This window comes from Schistocerca serialis, chromosome 5 (genome assembly GCF_023864345.2).
Source record: "Schistocerca serialis cubense isolate TAMUIC-IGC-003099 chromosome 5, iqSchSeri2.2, whole genome shotgun sequence".
Classification (NCBI taxonomy): Eukaryota; Metazoa; Arthropoda; class Insecta; order Orthoptera; family Acrididae; genus Schistocerca; species Schistocerca serialis.
The window spans coordinates 620,637,758-620,659,979 of record NC_064642.1 but is presented as its reverse complement, the minus strand read 5'-3'; the positions used below and the strand labels follow the sequence as shown (position 1 = coordinate 620,659,979).

The following is a 22,222-nucleotide window of genomic DNA, read 5'->3' as shown; positions in this document are numbered from 1 at the left end:
ACGATAAAAAATTATAGCGAAAAGAAAAACTACTGAAAATAATTACTATTGACACCGGCAACTATGGAGGCAATGAAAATAGATACCGAAAAATCATTTAATTGCCTTTCTCATTGCCATGCGTGAAGGACGCCAGGTTAGGAACACACACATACAGCAGAGATTCGTGGAGTGAGACCAAAACATGTATGAGATGCCCCGCTAACGAACAGAGAATGTGGAAAATATGGTAATCGGGTCTCGAGTGTCATTAGTGCAGTAAAACCAGACAAATTTCGTTGGCATTATCCACAACGCAGGACCGTATTCATATACAGAAATCACAATGTACATATTTTCTAAAATGACAGCCCTAAAATAAGAGTTAAGTTAATGGGCATCTACCTGAAAAGATAAATATACCTTATGTAAAGTTCGCTATAAGTACGAAAAACAGGAATTAAATTACGTCTTAGTGATAAAGGCGTCAAACACATAACAAAAGAGATACCAGCATACTTCACAGCCACGAGACTAAACTTCTTTAAAAATAGACGTCATTATATCAAAAAAGTTTGATTTTTGCTTATCAGCTGATCACTGAGGAGGCTATCAACACCAAAAACAGTGCGTTAAGCAATCTTAAATTTTACAAATTACTTTAGTTTGAGTCCTTTATGGGAAAAATGCAAACTCTGCATATTACTGATAATAGGCGGACAATGGCCAGATATCTTTAGATGTTCTGCAAATGACGAGGGTTTTTGTTTATCTGCCTTCTTTTTGTGAACAGAAGTTCGTGAAACATGATTTTAAACATTCTTCACGTCTGTGTAACGTAACCAACGCTGCACTGGGTTCATTCTGATGTGGAAACCCCATAACATATATACTTTTCTGTGCCTGTTCATTATGGAGAAGCTGTACCACCAGTGAAAGCTATACGTGAGTTTGTACGCCGAAAAGGTTGGCTAAGTTGTAAGACATGTAGCCTACGAAAGGGAGGGAGATCCACTCTACCTCTGGTCTAGGGCACTCGGCTGTAGATGAAGCGTCCAATTTCAGTTTCTTTTCATTATACAACGTCTACACTACAGAAATACTGTAGCCATTTCTACTTGCTATAAATTCTAGATAATTCAGTTCTTCACGGATGGCATTTTCACCGAGTGGTAGACCAAGGCTACGATCAATGACGGAGCTGAAAAAACTTAGTTTATAGCGTCGAGGATGGTCAGATGTAGCGTGAACGACTGAATTGCTAGTGACTGATTTTCTGTAGACATTAAAACTAGCTTGATCATTAATCCACTGTAAATGGAGGACTAGGTAATTTAGTTTACCCGAGTCATCCATGATTTCATTTGTAAATAATCTTCAGCAGTTCATCATATTCATTGGCAAGCTACTGTATTTCCACTGAAAAGAATGAATATATCCTCAACGTAACGTTTGTAAACCAAAATTTTCTTGTCTAGGGTTAAAGTATTCCTCAAATAATTTTGCTCAATGAAACTGATGAATGCCTCGGTCAAAAATCCCACGAGGAAACTGCCCATTGCTAAGCCATCGTCTTGTTTGCAAAGAGTATTATTAAAAGAGAAATAATTATATGAAGTAGGAACTTTAAGTAACGTAATAATTTTAATGATAGATGCTTGAAAAATTTTCTTGAATAATTGAAATAGTTTCCTCTAGAAGCACCTTTGTGTAGGGATTCCTTATGTCCACAAACAATAGTAAGGGACATTCTGGAAAAGAACGTCCATATAATAGGTCCACAAGCTGGTTCCTATTACGAAAAGGGTTATCATTTTCGAAAACAAAATTCTTTTTTTCAAAATAACGTAAAAGAAATTATGACGCAGCGTCCCCGGGTTATAAATACTATTAATTACTGGACGAATAGGGCTATGTTCTTTATGGGTCTTTAATTGTCCTCTTAGATATGGGGTCCTAGGATTCATCACTTTGAACCTAGGCAACACTTCAGGTGCAACGATGTAAGTACAGGCATCTAGGTGGTTTGTGAGTTTCTTCGCGCAAGAAACTGTGGTGTCTACGTCTGTTTGCTGCAAGTTTGAAAATTTTAAGGGTTTTGCTATGTAATCGTCTTTCAAGATCACGGCAGCCTCATTCCCTTCATCAGCAGTTTTTTATTAATCGACTTCAAACCTGTATTCAGGGAAAGAAATATTTTTCTAGCTTATTCCCATTTCGAGTGAGGATATAAGTGTCTAAGATTTTTCTTCTTACGTTCATGTGTTTTATCAGCTGACTTCTTTCCAAGACTGTAAAATTTAAAATTCTCATTAGATCTTGAAAACTAGAAGCGCTTAAGAGATTAGTGGCACCAAAATAAGCGATAAAAAGCTACAGTATATAACCGGTCTTTTTCCTTATGCCAACACCACGCTTCATCAATCACAACTGTCTTTGCACATTTGAACATATCTGCACGTGGCTGTTAGTTCTTCTTGATCTTACGATACTTATGATTACAAATTGGAATAAGCTTCTCGGAAATACACCTGTTAATGCGGTGATTTTATATTTAAGATTATATAACGAAGCTACCACGGTTTTGGCAGCTCGACAAGGCAGATACTTATGAAATTTCTACCATACAGCCGGGAAGACGCATTAGGAACTAGTAGAGTTCAATGCCTGCAGGCAGCTCAGTACAGTCCCTGCAATTACACTTCGGCGGATAGCGCCACAGATTATATTCTAAAGACTACACTGCAACTCAGCAGTCACTATTTACGGAGCAATAGATACATTCAAACGAGTGTCTGTATAAATTACTTTCATAGTGACAATATTATACACTGGCAAGAGACTGCAGAGTTATTTAGATTTTACTGTGTCTGGTGTAGGACATCCAGTGCCACACATCAGACTGTTACCAAAAGTTAAGTAAACTTACTATCTTAATAAATGTTACTGGTTATTTCTTACTGTATTGCCACATCTCGGTTCTAACGACGCACTGTCAAGCAAGTGTGTAACTTGATGGTGTAAGGGGCGACCAGAAAGTTTCCATTTGAGGTCGTTGCTGCAGGGAAAATGCAGCGTAAGGCGACTCCTGTGAGGGTATATAAGCACCGACATGTACGAAAAGGATTAGTGTGTTGTTCACATATTTGCGACGTGCGTGTGATAGATGTGGGAACGTGAACTACGGCGACGTTACTATAAATGCGTCCAAACAGCACCAACGAGTTATTCCTTTTTCTGACTCTTGGAGGACCAGCACCGTTAGACATCCATGGGAGAATGAAGAATGTGTGTATGAGGCAGTACGTCCGTCGCAAGCCCCAGTTGTGGAATGCTGCCCCAAAAGGTGCTGCTTCATGATAATTTATGCCCCATGTAGCAAATCTCGTAACGCAGAAGTTGCGGCAACCCAACTGGGAGGAACTCATACGTCCGCCCTACAGTCCTGGTACCTCCACGAATGACTACCATGCCTTTGATCCCTTAAACAAGGCGTTGCTGTGTTGGTGGGATGATTGCCTCTATACTCACGGAGATGTTGCTGATTGGCATACCGATTCCGGACCGCATGGCCATCGAACGAAAACTTTTTGATCGCCCCTTATACTATCGTGCAATCTGACCTCCATCTTGGTGGGATATAGCAGTAAACCAGTTTTCTGCTGCCGAATTAATAGTAACATTCAAAAACAACATCCACAACATTTTCCTGAGGAAATGTATACGTGTTACTGAATTCCTGTCACGCCCGGGTTCCCGGGTTCGATTCCCGGCGGGGTCAGGGATTTTCTCTGCCTCTTGATGACTGGGTGTTGTGTGCTGTCCTTAGGTTAGTTAGGTTTAAGTAGTTCTAAGTTCTAGGGGACTGATGAGCATAGATGTTAAGTCCCATAGTGCTCAGAGCCATTTGAACCATTTTTTTTTAATTCCTGTCCCCGCCTGCCACATTCAAACACAACATCCACAACATTTTCCTTAGGAAATGTATACGTGTTACTGAATTCCAGTCACGCCCGGGTTCCCGGGTTCGATTCCCGGCGGGATCAGGGATTTTCTCTGCCTCGTGATGACTGGGTGTTGTGTGCTGTCCTTAGGTTAGTTAGGTTTAAGTAGTTCTAAGTTCTAGGGGACTGATGACCATAGATGTTAAGTCCCATAGTGCTCAGAGCCATTTGAACCATTTTTTTTTTTTGAATTCCTGTCCCCGCCTGTTTTTCTGTCAGTATATGAAAGCTACCCTCAGGAACTGCTGTAGGGATTTCGTTACGGTTTTCACTAACAGATAGACTGATTCACGAGGTAGGTTTGTGTACATAATTTATTACCGTTATGCCTGACAAACCGTACGGCTGTAGACACAAAGTGCTACCCGTACGAGGCCGGGAAAAATCGCTATATTTTAAGACAAATCATAGAAAAGGAGGGAATTTAATATGGAAACACGTATCCGTTTTATAAACCACGAGAAAGTTTCCGGCTGGGTCAGCCGACATATTTTATGTAGTAGTTTAGAAAGACGGTGGTGCTGCAGTCATTTAACGGAAGTTGTTAAAAGGCTGTGTCATGAAACAAAAATTATAATAAACACATGGAACAGAGAAGACCGGAACTATAGCAATTGACAGAGGTATCAAACAAGGGTGTAACTTATCGCCGGGACTGTTTAATATTTATCTTGACGATACTGTTAGACAAAGGAAATCCAAGGCTGATCGAGGCGTTAAAATAGGACCAGATAACCAGATAAACGCCGTGGTATTTACTGACCACCAAATAATTTTAAAAGTGATTGACACCACATATACTACTATTTTATTATTTCCTACAGAATGACCACAGTTATGGCATTTAAAGCAAAAACCCGTACGATCAAAAACTGGTCTTGTTTTAGAATACGTTTCTCATTAGTTATTAGACTGTGACGTAAGCTACCACTCTGAAAACAACTTAAAGAATAAGTTGCATAAATATCAGATAATGTTTGGTATGATACAAGAACATTAGGCTACAAATTGCCGAGACAAGCAAATATAAAGCCATGGCTAAATTAGTGCTGACGACGGCTCAGGGATTTGGACAATACGAAAGCAAGAAGTACACAGGCCAGTAAAATGGAAGTTATGACATGCAACAACTGTGGGAGCCTGAGCGACCAGATAAGATATTATGGCATCAAAGTAGAATTTGGAATTGATCTAGTTGATGAATAAATGAGAATAAAATGGCTGGAACATATAGACAGGGTGCCAGAAGAAAGACAGACAATACAAGTACTGAACTACAAGCCAAGGAAAGCAAGAGCGAGGAAGACATCTAAAATGGTAGCAGGCGAGATGCCTACTCCTTGAAAAGAAGAAAAAGAAGAAGAAGGACCTTTCAAAATATCAGAAAATAGTCATACTTTACCATTTCTACATTGATATCTTCGCTAATCTATGAAATTTGATGAACAATACATTTCTCTCACCTGATATCATTGGAAGATATGTATTTCCTTGAGAAAATGTCAATACTTGGTGCGCAATACACTTCAAATATCGAGTCTCGATGTTAAGACTGAGTAAGGCAATTTCTGTTCGACGACATTCGCATGACTGACATTGAAAAACTATTGTAACAATTCATAGATTGACTCACACCTGTAAGCAAGAACTAATGCTATATTTTAGATGCTAGACGTTACAGAATCTCTTTCTTTTAGTCCACTTTTTGTAGGAACTGGGAAAGGCTAGGGTGTGTGAGGGGGTGAAAGCAGAGCGTGAGGTGGGTATTTTGGTATTTGTTACAATTAACTATGAATAAGTGTGTGATTCACATGGTGCAATGGTGCAGTGAGTCACATGTATGGAAGGAAATGCTTATTATAATGTTACTAGTATAGGTATTCTAGAATCAAAATATTTACTTCCGTGCTTAAGACAGGTAAGGGCTTCATTTGAGTTTGTCTTTCGGACAGTGTAAGTTTTGGCATATGATTTAATTGACTTTGAGGGTGACGACTGATCAAGGACGGGAATTACATGAAGCTGATTAGGTACACTTTGTTCCAGCCAGTCTGATGACGACTATTTCGCATTCTGGAAGCGGGAGACATTGGAGCTCGTCGATAGGAGTCCAGATTTAGGTTTACTAGCGTGTGGACGTATTTCCCTGTGCACTAGTAGTTTCATAAAAATGCTCGAATTTAGGTATTTGCTGAGAAGCTGACTAGTATGGAAACTGATGATATTAGCTACAAACGACGTCTTCAGAAGTTGAGGGATTTCCGATGAAAATTATGACTTTCTTCCGTCGGGCTAAAATTTTGTATGGCGTACTCTGCACCCTTATTTCAGAAACTTCAGCTTACGGAATAGTGGTGATATGACGCGCGCCGCTAACCTTTGATCTTGTTCAGAGTGCGCACTGTAATCGATTATAGTTGGCTGTCCTGGTGCGGGTGGCGCTCCGGTGGTGATTTGCTATGACGTCGCTGGCGTGTGTTTGCGGTGGCCGGCGGAAAGCGAGAGGGTAGTTGGTTTTCCGGGTATTGCACGCAACGTGAATTTCGCTCTGCCTGGCCGGCTAGTGACTAGCGCTAAGGTTGTTGTGCCTCGCAATATGAGCAGAGTGGTCTGGGGCGGAGGCGACTCGTCGCTGTTCTGGCCATGCGATGGCGATTAATTGGAGTCGGCGTACTTGTTCTTCCTGCCTGTCTGATGTGGAGGTCCGGCGGGGTCCTGTGATACTCTGGCCCGGAGACAACTAGTTGCTGAATTTTGGAGTCGTCTGTCAGGTTAGGGTGTGGGCTGGAAGCTCCAGCAGCGGTTTCTGAACTTTTATTATGTGGGACGGTGTTGTTGGAACCTTTTGCTGTGTGTGTGACTCGTTACGATATTTGTTGGTACTAATTTATTTGCTCAACTGGAGTCCTGCCCAGAGTTGCGTTCTTGTATGGTACATTTGGCAATCGATGTGTTAGGTAAAGTCTGCCTAAGACGGGCAGTTTTGTACAGTATATACATAGTGAATTACTGCTGCTTGGTATATGGGGTCTTCTGGGACCAGAACAACACGATCTAGTCAATTTGGTTGTGTAACAACATTTAGTGGTATGTTCTGTATTTTTTTACTGTGTTATTATTAACTTGGTGGAATAGTCGCGTTTGGTGTAGTTAAGGCACTTCTAAGACTGTGGTTCGACTATTCATGTGCGCTTAACTTTTATCGTTTCGTTTTAGGAAGCGAGAATTGTTTGAGATTTGTGTGTGTTGGCTTCTGGCACTTAATAAGAGCGCCCGAGTTAACGGCGCTGTGGGTCTCATGTGCTGTCGGGATGTTATACTGTATTTTTGAATGTTATCTTGTGTTGATATTATCTGTCGTGTGTTACAGAACATAACCAAAGTGCGTAAGTGACGGGCAGTTGTGGGAGGCTTGTCGGGAACGGCTTTTTCGGGGACCGTTTCTGGCGGGAAGGATCCGAAGTGTGGAGAACTGGCTCGTCTGTGATTGCGTTGGGAGTTGCCCTCGCCCTTTGGTTGTATCAAATTATTATTTTGTTATTATATTTATTGGTTGTGTGTTGCGTTTCTTTCATTTTATGGTGCCAAGCGCCATTGTCTTTCTCAATTTTTTTTATATAAATCGTTTTAAATTGTAATGCAAAGTTGGCTTATTATTGGATTTTGTCTTTTGGATAAACTCTAAAAGCACTATTGTAAAAGGTTCTTGGTTTATTGTGGCAAGGCGCCGTTATTGTTTTTAAAGCTCATTCTTTAACCATTTGTTAAGTTTTGTAAGTTATATGAATTTGTTGTTATTTGAAAGATTTTAGTATTGGCAATTTAATAAATTGTGTACAGAGTCTACTGTTTGGATATTATTGGGTGGAACTCATTGGGTAATTGTCCTATAAGAACACACATTTCAAGTGGCGAACTAGACTGTCTAGTGACATTGATGAGACCACCTGTCGAAGACTGATTTACCACCTTTTGTAGCTCTGCTCGATGCAGCAAGTGCAGCAAGAGACTCAGCGAGGATATGGAAGGCCCGCATCTCGTGGTCGTGCGGTAGCGTTCTCGCTTCCCACGCTCGGGTTCCCGGGTTCGATTCCCGGCGGGGTCAGGGATTTTCTCTGCCTCGTGATGGCTGGGTGTTGTGTACTGTCCTTAGGTTAGTTAGGTTTAAGTAGTTCTAAGTTCTAGGGGACTGATGACCATAGCTGTTAAGTCCCATAGTGCTCAGAGCCATTTGAACCATTTTTGATATGGAAGGTGCCAACAGGAATATGAAGTCATGCCTACTCCTTGTGGATCCATGGCACGAACAGCCAGATCAAGGCGGTCCCACAGGTTCTCGACTGGGTTTTAATCGGGGCTGTTTGGTGGCCAGGCGGTTAAGGCTTAATTCACCATGTTGCTCTTCGAAGTAAGCACGTAAACTGTGAGCTGTATGACATATTGCATTATAGCTGGTGGTATATGTCATCGCGCCGAGGAAAAACTAACTTCATGTCCGGGCGGACATGGTCTCCAAGTATAGATGCATACATGTATCGATCTATTGTGACTTCCAGAATGTCGAGATCGCCTATTGAATGCGACGAAAACATTCCCCAGGACATAACTCACCTTCCTCCGGCCGGGGCCCTTCCGACGATTGTTGGAGGGTGTTTGGTTTCAGACATTTCACTCCGTACACGCCAACGGCCTTCTGTTAGACTGAGCATTAAACTTGAATCATTTGAAAGGGCCACTTGTCGGCACTCATTGGACGTCCGGCTGTGGTAACTGCTTGCGCATTCCAGCCTTCGTCGCCGATGAACAGAGTCAGCATGGTTGCCTGTTGCGAAGGCCTACATGCACCAACGTTCATTGAATCATCGTTGAGGAGACACTGTTGGTAGCCCCTTCATTGGGCGGTCACTTGCTCAACAGTTGCACCTCTATTCGCCCGCACACATCTCTGCGCCGTCGTTCACGTCTGTCATCACTATTACCATGGCACCGATTTTGGATAGAATCATTTTGCCAATACGGTATGCTTCAACTATTTATTTATTTATTTATTTATTTAACCTGGCAAGATTAGGGCCATCAGGCCCTCTCTTACATCTAACCAGGCATTCTACTTATTTTACATTCATACGTTTTAGTAGGCATGTTAAACTACATCTAGTACAAAAAGTGAAATAAACAATTAGAAAGGTACACCTGGAAAAATACATACATATAGAGTTTATATTCGTAGATCATAAGTACTGTTATAATTAGACATTATTGAAGAGACAAATTTTAGATATGAGTGCTGGCAGCAGGGAGTATGAGGGAGACTCATGGTGAAGGGAGGAGAAGAATAGACATGATGAAACATAATTAAGGAAATACAAAGGAAAAGAAGATCCCCTGGCTAATAGAGATAGATGAAGGGGAAGGCATCTCAGGAGCCATTTGGGAAATGCTTCCGCCCTTGGCCCGAAGCCAACGATCATGCCACTTTAGAAGTCAAAATCGTTCCCTTTCCGCATTACGATAGCGACTGCAGTATTTTCCGCGTTCCCCCCGACACGCTTTATACAGCCTCTACTGTTAGCGCTGCCACCTGCTGTCTGTGGGTGGTTATTGCTCGTTGATGTTGAACATAGGCTGTGGTCAGATTAATGTGACTGGATCGTGAATATAGTATTGGGTAACCATATTACACATAAATTTCGTATTTTCAAACTAGTGACTGACTGTTTCAAGAAGCAGTTCTTTGAGTAGCGGATCCCCAGTTCCGGGCTTAAGTTTACTACTAGTGAGAGAATATTCTGTGTGAATGAATGGATTACGGTAGTACAAACCTTGAGCTAGTATTTCTGTTACGTCACGAACTTGGTACTAGTATGAAAACATTCCCCAGGACATAACGCTCCCTCTTCCGGCCTCGGCCTTTCCGACGATTGTTGCAGGGTGTTTGCTTTCAGACATTTCACCCCGTACACGCCAACGGCCTTCAGTCCGACGGAGCATCAAACGTGAATCATCTGAAGAGGCCACTTGTCGGCACTCATTGGACGTCCAACCGCAGTAACTGCTAGCGCATTCCAGCCTTCGTCGCCGATGAACAGCAGTCAGCATGGGTGCATAAACCAGCCGTCTGCTGCGAAGGTCTATACGCAGCAACGTTCATTGAATCATCGTTGAGGAGACACTTATGGTAGCCCCTTCATCTGGGCGGTCAGTTGCTTAAATTTTGCACCTCTATTCACCCGTACACATCTCTGCACCGTCGTTCACATCTATCATCACTATTACCTTGCCACCGATTTTGGATACCATCATTTCGCCAGTACGGTATGCTTCAACTACGGGGCGCGCGGGAGCAATTTACATGCAGCCATTTGGGAAATGCTTCCGCCCTTGGCCCGAAGCCAACGATCATGCCATTTTAGACGTCAAAATCGTTCCCTCTCCGCATTATGACAACGACTGCAGTATTTTCCGCGTTCCCCTCGACACGCTTTATACACCCTCGACTGTTTGTGCTGCCACCTGCTGTCTGTGGGTGGTTATTGCACGTTGACTTCTAACATAGGCGGTAGTCACATTAATGTGAAAGGATCGTGTGTAATCATATTACACATAAATTTCGTTTTTTCAAACAAGTGACTGACTGTTTAAAGAAGTAGTTCCTTGAACAGCAGATCCCCAGTTCCGGGCTTAAGTTTACTGCTAGTGAGAGAATGTTCTGTGTGAATGGACGGATTACGGTAGTACAAACCTTGACCTAATATTTCTGTTACGTCGCTAACTGCCTGTCAGGGTGAACTTGGTAGTAGTATGTGTATTGTAAAAATGATAAAACAGCACATACATTTTAGACGAGAATTGGTTTCATTCAGTACCTTGAGTAGGAGCCTCTTTTCAGTTATGATAACAGCAACTTTTACGCCACCTGCTGAGATGTATGGAGCAGCATGCCCTTAAAACAGCTTTTTCAGGTTGAAACACATCATAGAGTGCTTCAGGGCAAGAAGTGGTTCTGAGTATCTCACTGAGCTATGTGGATAAGCTCAGGAAACAAGAGCGAGATAGTTAGCTACATTCAGAGAGTTTACATCAACGTGTACTTCCTGGAGAGTCAATGACTGTCTTTTCGTCCGGTACTGAAATAGAGTAGCAACCGAACTGTTAGGTGTAGTAAGGTACCAGGCCATAAAAAATAACGTCTGATCCAGAAAAGACTTTACTTAGTAAACAGCTTACATTTCGTCTTTTCTTTTTTAATACCTGAACTTCAGCACTTTCAATTAAATGGAACGAAAGAGCAAAATACTTTAATAACTAGGAACTCAGAAGCTGTCAGCTGAAAGTCGACAGAACTGGATAGCGTGGTGGACCTTCTATCAAAAGAATTTGAGATGGCACAGTATGGAATCCAGACTTACAAGAACGCAATAAGACGTTTTCAGTTTACTCATGTTCCAAAGAGAAATACACATCAGTAGTCAACACACCAACTGAGACTTGTAAGCTGAGCAAATGAAAGGATGGAATGGGCAGTCGTAATATACAAGCTTAGCCAAATCAAGGAAATATTACTTATACTCTCCAGGTGAAATGAAAATAACTACCGGTGATTGCTTACACGAATGTATAAATAAAATCCGAACAACCATGTCCACGAAGTTTTCACTAGAACAATGGGAGATGTGGATGTCATCTTCGTCATTACAAAGTTGTTAATTTCGTATCGATTTGCTCACATCTGACAAAGAGAGCAAGTTATACTGACCCGCGATCTTGTTACACCATCTCTGCAAGAGGGCGCTCACAGAGAGAGCATTATTATTAGTGGAGGTGTGTTGGGAAGCAGACATGGAGCTGAATAGTCAGTAAATTTTATCTGGAAATGATCCGCTAAGTATTGAATACAGACTTGATAGGAATGAGTGAATAACAGAAAGATGACAGAATTTATGGGTTTTGTAAAAGACGTTCGCGAAGAGCTGATTTAAAGTAAATTTACAACTTTGCACACTTGCACGTAATTAGCATTCTACTGTAAAATTAACTGTCGTACCGAAACTTGATTGAAACATATCTCAAAGACTGCTCACAGCTAGGGAAGTTAGTTCTCTTTCCTCAGGCATACATTTTTGTGAAACAATAGTGATCACACACTTCTGAATGTTATTTTTCGGTTAAATTTTAATTTAGATTTTCTGCAGCGCTGCATGCTGTGCTCCACTTTCGAGAAAAAACTTTTGCTGCAGAAAGGTACGTGCAAGAATAGTTCAGGACCACAGTCATACAGTTACACTACACATACAGAATAATGTTATTACAGAGTTAATCTGTGATTAGGCCATATAACCTACATTCAGTTTCGAAGTTATTTTCTTGCTGTACAATCGAAATGAAATGAACGTATGGCATTACTGGTCGGGAGACCCCATCCGGGGAAGTTTGGCCGCCGAGTACAAGTCTTATTTCAGTCGACGCTACATGGTGCGACTTGCGTATCGGTGATGAGGATGAAATGCTGACGAGGACAACGCAACACCCAGTCCACGAGTGGAGAATCGGGAATCGAACCTGGGCCCACTGCACGGGAGGCAAGCATGTTACCACCGAGCTAAGCAGGCAGGCTCTCGTTGTGCTAAGTACAAGGTGTTCCACTCAAACCTCCCCGATTTCATGGACTCAGGAGAGAAAAACCACGGTAGATACGACACTGAAAAATGCACCACCTTGCAGAGCATCTCAAAGAATTTATATTCAGTCGTCAGAAGTGTCAAGTATCGTCGCCAGAGTGCAGCACCGTCGCATGAAGTGAAAATGGCGACTCCACATCAGTGCTCGCAAGCAGTAGTGTGGTTTGCATAAACAAAATCGCCGATTACTGTGAACAGAAATTATCGCCGTGTGTATGAATGTGATTCACCTGGTGTGAAGACAACTAAGGAATGGTATAGGAAGTTTCTGCCAACAGGGAGTGTTCTGAAAAATTATGGCAATGCACGTTTCGGAGTTTCAGAAGACACAGTGGAGGACATCAGGCAAACGTTTCTCAGAAGCCTACGTAAGTCAATTCGTCAAGCATCTAGGCAACTTGATGTACCTCGATCAACATTGCATCGTGTAGTTCACCTCGTACGTGTGCTTATAAAGTGCAAATTCTGCAACCGTTCTTCTTTGCGGAAGAAACAGTGAATTGGTCAGTGTATCTAGACAAAAATGGTTCAAATGGCTCTGAGCACTATGGGACTTAACAGCTGAGGTCATCAGTCCCCTAGAACTTAGAACTACTTAAACCTAATTAACCTAAGGACATCACACACATTCATGCCCGAGGCAGGTTTCGAACCTGCGATCGCAGCGGTCGCGCGGTTCCAAACTGAAGCTCCACAACCGTTCGGCCACTGCGGCCGGCGTATCTGGACATGTTGGAGATGTTTGTGTACCCTCAGATGCAAGACGTGCAACCCAACATCATTTTTCAACAAGATGGAGCTCCGCTGCATCGGTCAACGGCTGTTCGCAAGTTCCTGGATAGGAAATTTCCCAGCTATTGGATCGGACACGGAGGACCCATTGCCTGACCACCACTTTCACCTGACATTATGCTGCTTGATTTCTTCATGTGGGAATTCGTGAAAGATTGTGTGTATGCGACCAAAGTGGACGATAGTCCTATGTTGCGACATCGTATCACTAATGCGATTGCAACAATAACAGAAGAAATGCTACAAAGGACTTGGCAAGAAATTGAGTATAGTCTCGGTCTTCTTCATACTATGAATGGTTCACATGTAGAGGTGTATTGATGATAAATAAATAAGTCATTTGAGATGCTCTACAATGTGGTGCATTTTTCATTGTCGTGTCTGATGCGTGTTTTCTTCACGGTCTTTGAAATCAGGGAGATTTGAGTAGGACACCCTGCACATTTGATTCAACAGTGTGATTTATCCGTGTGTGAACCTTTTTTCGTACTTTGAGTTTGGTTTCGTAAGTTAGATACGTAAATTGGCAGTGGACTTTAAGTAATGTAATTTAGATAATTTAGTCAGGCAAAATTTAGTAATTCATTTGATGTGCAATTTTTATTGGTTTTATTTTGATGTATCTTTCAGTTATTGAAAACTGTCCACTGTGACGTCAGGGATTACAGCATTGCTCACTTTATTGCTCAATATAAGGCTTAAGTAATCACATTTTTCAGTAATTAGTTTCGTACACTGTATAACACACACAAACCTAGTAATAAACAGAAAAGTTAGAATAACAAGCAGTTAAATTAATTCTCAGTACAAAATTATGTCATAGAAAGACAGCGAGAATAATGATAAATTAAGAACCGAACAAAAATCCGCTAAGCAAGAATTACTATGCTCCGAACAGACAGAAACCTTCCGCAATGTAGGTTAGGCACTGGTAAAAGCTTTTTAATAAAATGAAATTAACTCAGACCATAACACATTACATAACGATCTTTACGACACGGTCGATAACTCTGAATGTTTGTATAGTCTATGCGCTAGTGTGCTCACCAAGCCAGTCCAAGTGACGACAATGCCTATGATTCAATGATTCCACTTTGTCCGTGAATTCTGTAGCTATAAATAGCAGATTAAGTTAAGGTGCCATCACTCACCAAACCCGATCGACGTGCTTCTCGGGTCTGTAAATTGTTAAGATTCGCTGATGGCATTGCTATCCTCAGTGAATGTGAAGGAGGGCTACAATATGTTTTGAATGGAATGAACTGTGTAACGAGAATGTGGATTGAGGGTAATATGAAGAAACACGACAGTAATGAGAAATAGGAGAAATGAGGACAGCGAGAAACTTAAAAAAACATCAGAAGTTAAGGTATTCTGCTGTCTAGAAAGCAAAGTAACCAATGATGGATGGAGCAAGGAAAACACAAAAAGCAGGCTAGAATGGAAGAAAGGAAAATTCTAGTCTACAGTAGTATCAAACATAGGCCTCAGTGTGAGGAAGAACTGTCTAAGAATGTCCGTTTAGAAGACACTATTTTCTGGTAGTGAAACATGGGCTGTGGTAAACCGAAGCAAAAGAGAATCGAAGCATTTGAGATATGGTGTTACAGAAGAATATTGAAAATTAGGTGGACGCATAAGGTAGGTAATTAAGAGGTTCTCCGCAGAATCGGCAAGGAAAGGAATATATGGAAAACACTGGCAAGACGAAGGGCCAGGCTGATACGAAATACACTCCTGGAAATTGAAATAAGAACACCGTGAATTCATTGTCCCAGGAAGGGGAAACTTTATTGACACATTCCTGGGGTCAGATACATCACATGATCACATTGACAGAACCACAGGCACATAGACACAGGCAACAGAGCATGCACAATGTCGGCACTAGTACAGTGTATATCCACCTTTCGCAGCAATGCAGGCTGCTATTCTCCCATGGAGACGATCGTAGAGATGCTGGATGTAGTCCTGTGGAACGGCTTGCCATGCCATTTCCACCTGGCGCCTCAGTTGGACCAGCGTTCGTGCTGGACGTGCAGACCGCGTGAGACGACGCTTCATCCAGTCCCAAACATGCTCAATGGGGGACAGATCCGGAGATCTTGCTGGCCAGGGTAGTTGACTTACACCTTCTAGAGCACGTTGGGTGGCACGGGATACAAGCGGACGTGCATTGTCCTGTTGGAACAGCAAGTTTCCTTGCCGGTCTAGGAATGGTAGAACGATGGGTTCGATGACGGTTTGGATGTACCGTGCACTATTCAGTGTCCCCTCGACGATCACCAGTGGTGTATGGCCAGTGTAGGAGATCGCTCCCCACACCATGATGCCGGTTGTTGGCCCTATGTGCCTCGGTCGTATGCAGTCCTGATTGTGGCGCTCACCTGCACAGTGCCAAACACGCATACGACCATCATTGGCACCAAGGCAGAAGCGACTCTCATCGCTGAAGACGACACGTCTCCATTCGTCCCTCCATTCACACCTGTCGCGACACCACTGGAGGCGGGCTGCACGATGTTGGGGCGTGAGCGGAAGACGGCCTAACGGTGTGCGGGACCGTAGCCCAGCTTCATGGAGACGGTTGCGAATGGTCCTCGCCGATACCCCAGGAGCAACAGTGTCCCTAATTTGCTGGGAAGTGGCGGTGCGGTCCCCTACGGCACTGCGTACTACGGTCTTGGCGTGCATCCGTGCGTCGCTGCGGTCCGGTCCCAGGTCGACGGGCACGTGCACCTTCCGCCGACCACTGGCGACAACATCGATGTACTGTGGAGACCTCACGCCCCACGTGTTGAGCAATTCGGCGGTACGTCCACCCGGCCTCCCGCATGCCCACTATACGCCCTCGCTCAAAGTCCGTCAACTGCACATACGGTTCACGTCCACGCTGTCGCGGCATGCTATCAGTGTTAAAGACTGCGATGGAGCTCCGTATGCCACGGCAAACTGGCTGACACTGACGGCGGCGGTGCACAAATGTTGCGCAACTAGCGCCATTCGACGGCCAACACCGCGGTTCCTGGTGTGTCCGCTGTGCCGTGCGTGTGATCATTGCTTGTACAGCCCTCTCGCAGTGTCCGGAGCAAGTATGGTGGGTCTGACACACCGGTGTCAATGTGTTCTTTTTTCCATTTCCAGGAGTGTATGTTAAAACATCAGGGGATGACTTCCACAATACTGGACGGAGTTGTAGAGGGTAAAAAATGTAGGGGAAGACAGAGACTGGAATCCATCCAGCAAATAACTGAGGACGTAAGCTGCAAGCGTTACTCTGAGACGAAAAGGTTGGTGTAGGAGTGAGATTCATGGCGGGCCATATTTAACCAGACTAATGACTCAAAATGAATAGCTGCTACAATGGCGCCTCCATTTCTCTCGAAATAATATTCAGTTACAGTAACTGCTCATAGCGACCAAAACCCACATGCCTGTCAGCATTTGTCATTGGAGCACCATCTGCCAGCTGTTGCCGGTTACCGACTGAGAGCAAACTGACGCGGCCCGCTGCTACCCTGGTATACTTGTCAGCTACAGGGAAAGAGTTTATACCACCCGTTCCATTTCATATCGAAACAGCGCACGGGTCAATTACAGGATAGTATAGAATATTCTATGATCGGACATTACAGCGTTTGTGGAGGGAAAGAATCTTCTCCTAGGGGATCGGTATGTAATCAGAAAAGACCATTTGTGTTGTAGCACCTCAGAAATTGAGAGCTTCCTTTAGACAATCATATCTTTTAATAGTAATTGAAGAAATGTAGTCATATAATTTATTGTTTGACTAATTTAGATTCATTAAAACCCTATGGTCGAATTTTATATGTTTAATTGCGTTGGACTGAGCAAGGAGAGCTATCAATAACATCTCGAGGTACGAGAGTCACAGTATCCAAAGTTTCAATTTGATGGCATTAATTGTTAACTGATTATTTAAAATACATAAGATAGGTGCTAATGAAACCCAGAAGTCTTTGTCTGAACGCAGTTGCTTTGTTTAAAACTTCCCTTAACCATGCACAGTGGTTGCCAACCGAATGCGTTTCCTTCGGTTCCTCCTGAGCCAATGGGGGTGGATGTAGGTGCTGGTACCATTGTCGCTAGAGCGTTGGTAACGTGAAATCTACGGCAGTCTCCCGTTTTTTCTCAAACCGAACTAATAAAACTGCACCTCGCCTCTCTCTCACACTATGCCTGCAGTTCATCCGGATCATATCCCGGTGCAGGCGAATCGCCCTGAATAGGACAAAGAAGAAAGATTTCAAGAACAGCAGCGTTTAGTGTAGGGAGTCCATCTTGGTCTGTTTTCCGATACAGAAAGAGCAAGCGTTGGCGAACAGCAACTGTTGGCGAACTGAGGAAGTTAACCACTCCTGTGCGCATTAAGCGATGTTTTGCAGAAAGAACCCCGTCGCAATGTTGTTAGTAAAAAACCGCCGTCGGAGCTGCCGCAACGTCAGATGCCGCCTCTTCCTCTCCGGACTTTGCAGCTAAGCCAGGTAAAGAACCTATATCGGGAGTTTAGCACGCTTATTCGCTACGTCTTTTTGCCCTTTCCAACCATTTGTCAGTTCTTTTGCCTTGGGTATTAGGCTGACTGATTTTAAAATGTATTCTTAAAGTCAACAGTAAACTAGGGTTAGGCACAATGTCTGTTGAGCTCACTACCTTGTTTGCGATTTTGGACAGACACTGTTTTAAATGGCTGATTATTATGTCAAAGATTACCATGAATCGATATGATAGATTATCTGTTATGTAGAGCTAACACTACTTTTAGTTGCCAGTGATTTCCTTTATATTCAAATCTCATCGTTTATTGAGCAATATAGCCGCGCTCTGTTCTACATGTTCTTATTATGCTAGTTTGTTATCCTGGTGCTTCCTCATTTTCTGCTGCGCAGTTATTCTAGTCGTAGTTATATCCCGGAACGAGACCCTCACTCTGTAAGTGACAGATACGATTGCCGGTTGCCAAAACTACATGCATATAAGATGTTGTAAAGTTAAAGCTGGGATGTAACACGTCGAGATGTGAATACTGTACAAAGACAATTTAACTGCTTGGGGGAAAAGTGATGCAATATTAAGAAAGTGGCTATTACTGGATGGAAATAGTTGAACCTTATGGATGCACTTCATAGAATTCTGTGATGGTTGATCAAGATTAAAGAGCTACATAAGACTTATTTTAAATGTTCAAAAACTTATAACTTACCAGTAAGCAGTTGTAAAATTCGTTTGTATGATACTGGAAACTGTCATTACAAAAAGCGTGTTAATCTAACCGATAATCTCAAAGGTGATTAGTTATAGCCTCGGTGTAAAACGCGTAGAGCCTTCATGGCCTGATCCTGCCAGAATAAACAAAGAAATACAATAAATACTGCATACATGCTGGGGTGACGTAATATCATCACTCACGCGACACTCAACTTGCTACCTTCACACATGATATCCTAAGGTTACTAGTTCCATTGAGTAATTATCAATTTTTCCCAAGTTTTCAGTTGAGATATATAGTGGCACATACTATGAAAACACTTTGATCGGTGACTGGACAGAAAACTCTAGACAGGTGCAACACAGAACGTTGGACTGCATGGCTCATTATCGATAGGACTAAGTTCTGTTGCGGGACAAAAGTTCTCAAAATGTCGCAGTTGTTATTGAAATTCTATAGTAGCGATTAACTTTTTTGCAGTTTCTTTTATTTATTTATTTTGCAGCTGAGGCTATGGCTTTATCTTCTATAAAAGTAATATACCTCCCTAACTAACGCTAGTGCTGAACTTGTTCCAAAATCTGATCTTCGATTACAGTTTTGCTTCTTACTCGTTATTTCCCATGGAAAGCCATCGTTTAATTTTATTTGCTACTATCTTAAAAATTTAACTACTTCAAATTAAGTTTAAAAGATGGAATGATTTATGTAGTTCGTCTTCAGAATTTGTCATTAATATATTGTCGTCTGAATATAGTAGAATATTAATACATTTTTCTTTATTACATTTATTCTTGTGGTTAGGGATCCATTTTGGCGGTTTATCCGTCTTTACACGTTTGGATGGCATTGCCTATATACAATGACGGGAAAAAAATCACAACACTAAAAAATAATTAACTAGAGTAGTGAAATTTCGGGAAAATCTTTGTTTACGTAACATATTTAAGTGATTAACAATGCAAGATCACATGTTAGCGGAAGCGCGAGATAAGTCTCTGAAAATGTGAAATACTGGTACTCTAATAACAGGTGTAGCCACCAAAATGTTGATTGTAAGCAGGTAAACGTGCATGCACTGTGTTGCACTTGGTCGATCAATGCTGCCTGTGGAAGACGTTGGAATTGTCGTCCGATGGTATCTTATACAAGGTCGATTGGAGACAGATCTGGGGACCTAGCAGGCCAATGCAACATGTAGACACTCTGGAGAGCATATTGCCCTGTAACAGTGGTATGTGGACGAGCGTTATCCTGTTGGAAACCATCCACTGAAATGCTGTTCATGAATGACACCCTAAAAAGTCGAATCACCTGACTGACGCACAAATTTGCAGTGATGGTGCGTGGGATAACGACCAGACCATAGCTCCGAGTCCAGTGTGTCTTGGCCGCAGGTTGGCACAGGCCCTTAACTAGTATCCTTCTAACCAAAACAGGGCCATCACTGGCTCCGAGACGGAACTAGCTTTCGCCACAAAATACAATAGACCTCCATCCTGCCATCCAATTAGCTCTCGTTTTACACCGCTGAAGTCGCTAACGGCAGTGGTCAAGTTGTCCTTGAAGTAACCGACTTGTAGCAGTTCTTTGTATCACTGTGGTGTAAGCTGCTGCTCAGTTTGCCGCTGCAGATGCAGTACGATGCGGCAGAGGCATACGACGAACACGATGGTTTCCCCTCGCGGAAGTGCCATGTGGTGGTCCTAAGTCCAATCTTCTAGCGAACGTACATTTACGTCAGAAATTATGTACATTGAATAGCAGAAAGAACATCTAGCTTCTCGTAGCCCTATTCCACGACCCCTTTCAAACTCAGTGAATGTCGCACTACTCCTCCTTCGAGTTACAATTAAAAAGAGAAGGTGATAATGTACATCCTTGTCTCAAATCGTGGTTTAATAATATCTCTTTCCCTATGTAATTGGGGGTGTCACGTACAATCTAAGTTTCATTATACAGACTCTTGATGCAATTTAGTGATTTCGGTACTCACATTTTGCCATGGTTTCTCACAGGCTCTTTCATGCCATCCTGTCAAATACTTTTTCAAAATCTATTAAAGGTAGACAGGTTCGTAAATTGTATTCTCGTCTTTTCTGTATTATTTGTTGCACTGTAACTATAATATCGCTATGTAACCTTCCCCTAATGAAGCCACTTTGTCCTTCTGGAAATAGCGCTTCTATAACAGTCTTTAATACGTTATTTAGCGCAGTTAAATGTATATTGCAGGCAGTGTTTAACACAATGACACATCTATAAATTGAAGTTTTGCTGTGATTACGCTTTTGCAGTTAGCCAGTCTTCGGAATTTTAGTGTTTAGACGGCAGGGATGGATCAGATGTAAGATTATCAACTTAAGCAATATTCCACCATGTATAATCTACTCTATATTAATCGCGTTTGGTCTAGAGCATTTCTGAATGTCCGTTTTTAATTACATCCTCCATTTATTGTAAGATAATTAAATCTGTCTTAACATAATCAGTTATATTTTCATAATGACTTCTTGCCTTTGGATTATACCACAGGTTCTTGAAATGTTTTGCCAGATGTTCCTGACGTATTACATTTATTTATGCTGTATTTTGCTCAGATCTGCTTAAGTATCATAATATTTTGAAAGCCAAGTCTAGTCTGTCATATACGACATGCTCTATCGCTGCTAAAAATTTATCCCAACTATCTAGATCGTTTTATTAGTGATTTGACTTTATTTCTCATCAGTCTGGTAGTTTTCTTTTGTTTAGTCATTGTGAGATTGCAGAAAACACTGGTATGCTCTTTGTTTTCCTTTAATTACTTCCTAAAATTTTTCATTCCAAATTTTAAGCCTGAAATGTGAAATAATATTACTACAGCACTACATAATTTCTATGCATTCTGTAGGCTAAATGAAACATCAGAAAAAGTTTATTGACAGTAGAGTGCAATAGTTAGTGTAAACTGAAACTGTGGCTTCATTTTTGTAAAGCAGGTATTCAATGTAACAACCATCTACAGCGTTTCATAATGAGCCATGTTTTCACTAATACCCTGTAAGATTCTGCGCTACCCTCTGGTGATATCAGACGCTGTAAAGGGGCGCTCAACAAGCTCAGGTATTGTTACTATTGGTGCTGAGCACACAATCGACCTTACAAATTGCTCTGAGCACTATGGGACTTAACATCTGAGGTCATCACTCCCCAAGAACTTAGAACTAACTAACACATCCATGCCCGAGGCAGGATTCGAACCTGCGACCGTAGCAGTCGCGCGGTTCCAGACTGAAGCGCCAGAACCGCTCGGCCTCAGAGGCCGGCCAATCGACTTTACATAACCACAGTCGAAAAAGAGAGCTGAGGTCAAGGGAATGCACAAACCAAGTGATTGAGCAACTTCTGACAGTTATTCTAAATTTGAAGTTGTCGATGACATATGCCCTAGCTCAACTACAAAAGTACGCTGCAGTACCGGCGTTCTCAATCACAAACTAGTGCGCATTTACAAGGGAACGTCCTCCAGAAGTTCATGCAAGGCATTGTCCAGGAAG

The 22,222-nt window shown here is 42.2% G+C and overlaps 1 protein-coding gene across 1 annotated transcript in view; it reads right to left on the bottom strand.

Moving 5' to 3' along the window:
- The window catches only part of LOC126482141 (chondroitin sulfate proteoglycan 4), a 660,554-nt gene extending 639,865 nt beyond the window's left edge, over positions 1-20,689 (bottom strand). Inside the window, exon 1 of the mRNA XM_050106118.1 lies at positions 20,680-20,689. Within this exon, the coding sequence (XP_049962075.1) occupies positions 20,680-20,689 (10 nt within the window). The remainder of the gene's footprint in view (positions 1-20,679) is intronic.
- Positions 20,690-22,222: the final 1,533 nt, after the last annotated feature.